The sequence below is a fragment of the Nanorana parkeri genome, unplaced genomic scaffold (genome assembly GCF_000935625.1).
Source record: "Nanorana parkeri isolate BGI_ZX_2015 unplaced genomic scaffold, ASM93562v1 scaffold637, whole genome shotgun sequence".
Classification (NCBI taxonomy): Eukaryota; Metazoa; Chordata; class Amphibia; order Anura; family Dicroglossidae; genus Nanorana; species Nanorana parkeri.
The window spans coordinates 28,953-35,688 of record NW_017306905.1 but is presented as its reverse complement, the minus strand read 5'-3'; the positions used below and the strand labels follow the sequence as shown (position 1 = coordinate 35,688).

Here is a 6,736-nt window from a genome sequence, read left to right as displayed (position 1 = left end):
CATACTTACAAAGCAGTGAAGTTGACATTCACCAAACATTCACTGCACGTAAATCTTCCTGGTGCATGTGTTTAAAATGACAGTGATTGATCCAGCACTACTGAAAGTTTGGTAAAATCACATGCATTGCCTGATTACATAGACCAATAAATGTTTATTTGTAGAATAAAGATTTTATGTAAGTCACAAAAAAATAACACACCAGTTTCCAAACTTGTAAAATGTAAAATAATTAAACAAATCTGTTTCCCTTTTTTTTTTTTTTTTTTTAAACCCAGGGCAGCTCAGTGTTTGCACAGCAGCAGAGTTTACTGCCATGTAATCGTTTGCTCTACTTTTGTTAACTGAGTGAAATGTTTCTAGAGCTAATTACACGGGTAACATGCAGTGTGTAGAAGCGGCTCCTGGCTCTGCACTGTGTGGCCAGACAGGAACCAGCCTTGGTTCTCAACTGGTGGGTCGTGACACTGTGTTCGGTGGGTCCCCGCGTGCCTTCCACTTTACTAGGTGAGAGGCTCCTTTAGCCTCCCCTTAGCGCAGCGCTGTCAGTTCTTGCACCGAGCAGCCATTCAAAATGTAGTGCCCGGTGCCGAGCTACAGCTCGCGGTATACTGAGACGCCGGAGCGGATCCCGGCATCGATGTCGAGATCCGCCCAGCTGCGTGGGTGACAGCTGGCTCTGCCTATCTAGAGGCAGAGCCAGCTGTACCCACCCCCGTCCGTTCCGCCAGTCAGCGCTGGCGGGGAGGGGGGAATCCATCCCCTCCCCTGTCACGGCAGAGAGTCGTGACAGGATCGAGAAGTGAGCGAACACCGGCATGTGTTCGCTCACCTCTCGATCTACTGAGCCGACTTGTGACAGTCTCATTGTCACACGTCGGCTAGAACTATGAGGTGAGTGAAAAGCACTCACCTCATAGTTCTCCTTTAATGTAAGGGTAGGCAACCTGGGCACTCAAGCTAGTGAAGCTACAAGTCCCGTCATGCCTGTGGCTACCAGTCTTGCAATGCCTCATGGGACTTGTAATTTTACCACATCTGGAATGCTCAGGTTGCCTAACTCTGCCCTGTGGTGCCTTTCAAGTGCAGCAAGGCATGTTACTTGCGTTGCCACAGTGCTGGAAGACTTGTATGACCTTTTACAGGTCTATTCACAAAAGGGTGAAGAGTTTGGAGAAGGCCGGAGAAGTGAACAATCTAGGACAACATCGCTGTTAGTGATTGTGTTTCAATCTGTTTGAAGACTCTCTGTAATGTCTCTGCTTTTGTCATTGCAGCTGCCGGCCTGTACTATCTAGCAGAGTTAATAGAGGAATATACCGTTGCCACCAGCAGGATTATAAAGTACATGATTTGGGTGAGTGGAAGTGCAAGCTGTAATGATATCGGGATATTAAAAACAAAGCGCTGATCATCTCTTTGTGACCACCAAGGAATAGAATTCTAGTCCTGTTGGTAATGTAGGTTCATCTCTGACCATTGCTGGTCTCTGTCAGTTCTCTACAGGTGCGCTGATCGGTCTGTATTTTTTCGAGAGGTTCCCCGGGATCATGATCGGAGTGGGACTCTTCACTAACGTGGTGTATTTCGGGTTATTGCAGACGTTCCCTTTTATCCTGCTGACATCCCCCAACTTCATACTATCGTGTGGTAAGTGTCTTCCACTTAATGATCTGCTCATACCCCAAGGTTCCTAACTTGGACTGGGTGGTACGGTTTCTTATGTCATCCCAGATGAAGACACAGAGTTCTTCATAGTTTATCTACATCCGTTTTTAAAAAGTTTTGGATAGAATAAGAAAGATTAGAACATTATGCCAGACAGTGAGGGAAAATCTTCCAACATGGCTGATAGAGGTCCTAGCATTCTTCTCCTCGTTCATTCTCCTTAAAGAAGAACTCCGGGCAAAACGTTTAACTACCTTAGCAATGGTGCTACTCCTGTACTGCAGGGGTTAAGTGCTCTTTTTTTTTTTTTTGTCTACGTTGTACTCACCCAAACTGATGAGCTGGCTCGCTGCTTCTCCGGTCTCAGAAGCCTATCTCCTCCTACGATGCAGCATTGGGAATGTTCCTCAGCGTCCTCATGTCTACATACATGATTTCTGAAACCTTAGACCGCTTCAGAGAAGCGGGGGAGAGGCTGGAATGACCTGTTCTAGAGCAAGCCAGCTTAGATGGAGATGTGTATACAGAGTGAGTACAATGCGGACCTTCAGTTATTGTTACCGGGATCAGTCTGACTGTTTTATCTCTGTACATGATGTCTGTAGAACACGGTGACCTCGTTCTGACATCCTCCGGTGCTGGAGATGGATGGGTAGTGCGCTTTTTTTTTTTTATTGGGGAGTCCGTCTGTCTGCGTCGCATTGCTAAACCTGTCATTGTCTTTCTTTTTACAGTGCTGGTGGTGCTGAATCACTACTTGGCTTTCCAGCATTTCGCTGAAGAGTACTACCCGTTCTCAGAGGTACGTTGTTGTGGGCGGGCTACTAAAAACGGGCCCGGTAATTAGTCCATTGTTAATGCAGAACTCCGGCCTTCCCTTCGGTGCTGTACGGGCTCCTCTCCTGGACTGACATTGCTTGCTCTGATTTCACTGCACCCCGTGAGCTTCTTGCAAATAGAAGCTGCAGTAAGTCAGAGCCCGCCTCAATTCCTGGCTGAGGATGTCCAATGTTATCCAATCTTTCCTCCTGGCCCGTCCCTTCTCATTGGATTTCAGACCTTTCAATCGTGAAGGTTGAGCATCGCATGTGAGCGTTACTTAGGGTGGTCTGCATAGAAATAGAGCCTGCCTAAGAACCCCCACTCCTCCAGACTGACATCCACCAAGCAAGGCATTTGGGTATTTACATATCTCCCACGGGCCAGCCCACTGCTTGCATCAGGGCTGAGGGCACTTTAGAGTAGTACAGAGGCAGGGTGCTGTGATGTGTTCAGGGAGCTCCTCTGTATATGCAGATGAAAAGAGAGACACCAGCACCCAAAGGCAAGTCATGTACATCTATTTATTCGCGTACATGTTGCAAAGCAAAAACACGAGCTGCAACGTTTCGGAGTCTCAGGATCCCTTTAATCAGGCAAACTGTATGTACAGCCCCCACCAGCCATGATCTGCCTGCATTGCATAGAGACCCAGTGATGATGTCACTCGGTGTAATGAAAGCATTTTTTTTTTTTATAATATAATTTGAATATTAATGAGGGGGGAGGGAACCAGAGAAGATAAAATCTCAGATTAAACTTCAGCTTTGATGTGACACTGTCGGTAAAATCTAACCGTGAATAAATGGTCTCCCTGCACAGGAGAAAGTAAATGTTTACCGCTTCCACCACGAACATCGTTCTAATGAAGAGAAATTGCCACCTAAAGACACTTCCAGGCTTGTCCTAAGCGGGGAAAACAATTCATTCTTTGATTGTAACAACAGAGTTTCACCAAAACAAAGCTTAATAATAGAGAACAGAGGGTGGTGAAACATGTCAGAGCCTGTGGATCTTGTCATGCTTATAACATTGTAAGGTGCTGGGAATAACCCTTTTTTACATTGAGGTCCCGGCTGAAGAGTGCAGCTTAACATGCATTGGATTACTGGTGACGGCCGTGGCGTGCCTCTGCCGGCCGGTACCTGGCCTTTTGGATGGGACCGCTGAGTTTGGGCATACGAATGTGAGCGTTGTCCTTTTCACAAACCACTCCCAACAGAGTTACTTTAACACAAACTAATTTCTAATCGCCATTAATTAGGGATGCACCGATACCAAGTACAGTACTCGGTACAAGTACAGATACTTTTCCAGCTCCAAGACCAGACTAGAGAAAAATGTCATAGGAGGCCGCTGTCATTTGTAAGGAGCACACTAAACTCCTGGGATTTGTACATCTCTGTTTTAATGTATGATTTTGTTTTTATAAATGTATATAAGGGACGCACCGATACCAGTTTTACAAGTACTGATACTTGTCCAAGTCCTCACAGATACAAGTACTGATACTTGCCCAAGTCCTCACAGATACGAGTACTGATACTTGCCCAAGTCCTCACAGATACGAGTACTGATACTTGCCCAAGTCCTCACAGATACGAGTACTGATACATTTTGGTTTAGTGTCATGTGACAGTTTTTCTAAAACAATACAGACTAATGATTTCAGGACAGTGGTGGAGCGCCAGAGCCCGGTCCCAGCTGCAACCTCTGCAACCCTGGGAGTTCTCATGAAAATGCCAAGTATCGGCACTGGTACTCAAAGTATCGGTGCATCCCTACCATTAATTATTGGAAACTGATACTTGTACATGTGTCAGGCATGCAGCTTCTTCAAAAAGATCCTCTGTGTTAGCCATGTTTTACTATCAGTCCAAGGTTCTGGTCAATGGCTACTTCAAATGCTGATTAAGTCACTTACAATGGATGCTGCCTTTTTAAGTTTGTTTCCGGCAGAATGAGCTGGTCCCCTGTGTATTGGTCCTGTTATCTTGTTTTAGGGTGGCTAGTCCTTTCCCTTGCAGGGTTCTATGGAGCCACCTTTGTGTGTGATAGTAAGCTGTGTGTATCTTCACAAACACACAGGCACAGCAGGGCAAGCCAATCCCCCGATCCTCACTCTTCCCTTCTCCAAGTTAGTAGATGGACAGTTGCTGGAGACTGTGCTGTCCCTTGTGATCTTGTACTCGGCTCCAACTCTCTCGGCTTGCTTTCCCTGTTTGGAAGCATGATGACTGTAAGTGTTTGGGCAGAAATGTAAAGGAATACTTTGCTGGGTGATGTAGATTTGTTCTGGATTTCAAATTGAAAAGAATTGGAGCGTTTATTACTACTTTAGTTCCAAAACATCAGTTAGTCCACTACATAATATAATGCAGCTTGTTGAAGTGTAATGAAACGGCTTCCACTAAAGGATGAGGAGCCGCAATCCGCTCTCAGCAGACACACAAGATTAACATGTAATCTGTCAGGGACACTGATTGCACTGGCTGATCTGAAATGGGTCCTGTAACCTTGGCTGAACCTCGGATAGATCCCCACATGGGCCCTATAGCTGTGGCTGAACCTCAGATATACCCCTCCACGGGTCCTGTAACCGTTGCTGAACCTCAGATATACCCCTCCACGGGTCCTGTAACCGTTGCTGAACCTCAGATATACCCCTCCACGGGTCCTGTAACCGTTGCTGAACCTCAGATATACCCCTCCACGGGTCCTGTAACCGTTGCTGAACCTACCGTGTCTGAGCCGCAGATATACCCCGCCACGGGTCCTGTAACCGTTGCTGAACCTCAGATATACCCCCCCACGGGTCCTGTAACCGTTGCTGAACCTCAGATATACCCCTCCACGGGTCCTGTAACCGTTGCTGAACCTCAGATATACCCCTCCACGGGTCCTGTAACCGTTGCTGAACCTCAGATATACCCCTCCACGGGTCCTGTAACCATTGCTGAACCTCAGATATACCCCTCCACGAGTCCTGTAACCGTTGCTGAACCTCAGATATACCCCTCCACGGGTCCTGTAACCGTTGCTGAACCTCAGACAGATCCCTTCGCAGGTGTAGCAATGGTTGAACCTCCGATCCCCATACGGGTCCTATGACTGAAACTAGGAGAAAATTATTGCAAAGGTGTTTTAATACTTCTGAGTTCAGGTTTAAACTGTGATTCCTGCAGAACGAGACCACTTTGTACTGTGACACAATGAGCAGGGATGACCATTCTCTCTGTTCCTCTTTTTGTAGGTTCTGGCTTACTTCACCTTCTGCTTATGGCTCGTGCCGTTCGCCTTCTTCGTATCGCTGTCTGCGGGAGAAAACGTGCTTCCATCTACGGTCCAGCATGGAGGTGAGCATTAATCGGGGCCAGAGGAAACACTTGGCATGTGGAGTCTGTATTTCTGGAAATGTTCTGCACATGCGGAATAGTTCATGATATTAGGATCTAAGTGTGGCCCTCTCCCCTTCCCACCATAGCTGAGCAAGTGTAAAGACCAAAAAGCCAAATCTCAGTTCAATCCTACGCACCGTGTCGGCTATGATCTGCGTTGGGCACAGACATAGCACAGCTCCTGATGACTTTGTGTTCTTAAAGCAGACCTTCTATTTTAACAACCAGGTCTGCTTATTCAACCCCCCCTTCCCAAGATGCTGCATAAAAGTACCAACTTCCATAGTGCAGTTATGTCATCCTCCTGCTGATGAGATCCGTGAGAATGCTGAGAAGCCTGAATCTTGTTCGGGACCGTCTTCTCATGAGGTTTGGGCTGCTGGAAGGAGTGCGACTTCCACCCTGCTTGGGTGCCGCAGGCAGCTTGAATGAGGGCACCGTGCCACTGCTTCTAATATGTCTTCCTCGGTTCCTACTTTTCCCCTCATGAACACGCTAATAACATTTTAAATAAAAACTTTCTGTTTTAATTTCATACCTTATTTTAGACCCAGTGATGACATTACCCGGTCTTTTTTGCTTCTCTGTACAATGCAGGCAGATCATGGCTGGTGGGAGGGGACTCCTCTCAAAGCCCCATGCCCTGATGCAAGCACTGCAGGGGTTAACTGCTTTGTTTTCCTCTGGGAGCTGGATCTTGGGAGTAGTTATGTGAACATTAATGGGTACATATCATCAGTCTGGAGGAGTGGGCATTTCTAGGTAGACTGTATTTGCATGCAGACGACCCTAGGTAACGCCCACAGGGGATGCTGAGACCGGAGTTGTAGTGGTGCTACCAAATCCCCCCA

At 46.9% G+C, this 6,736-nt stretch overlaps 1 protein-coding gene across 1 annotated transcript in view; it reads left to right on the top strand.

The window, feature by feature from the left end:
- The window catches only part of TEX261 (testis expressed 261), an 8,358-nt gene that overhangs the window by 747 nt on the left and 875 nt on the right, over positions 1-6,736 (top strand). The window contains exons 2-5 of the mRNA XM_018563170.1: positions 1,278-1,357; positions 1,497-1,650; positions 2,403-2,470; positions 5,741-5,843. Coding sequence (XP_018418672.1) covers positions 1,278-1,357; positions 1,497-1,650; positions 2,403-2,470; positions 5,741-5,843 — 405 coding nt within the window. The remainder of the gene's footprint in view (positions 1-1,277; positions 1,358-1,496; positions 1,651-2,402; positions 2,471-5,740; positions 5,844-6,736) is intronic.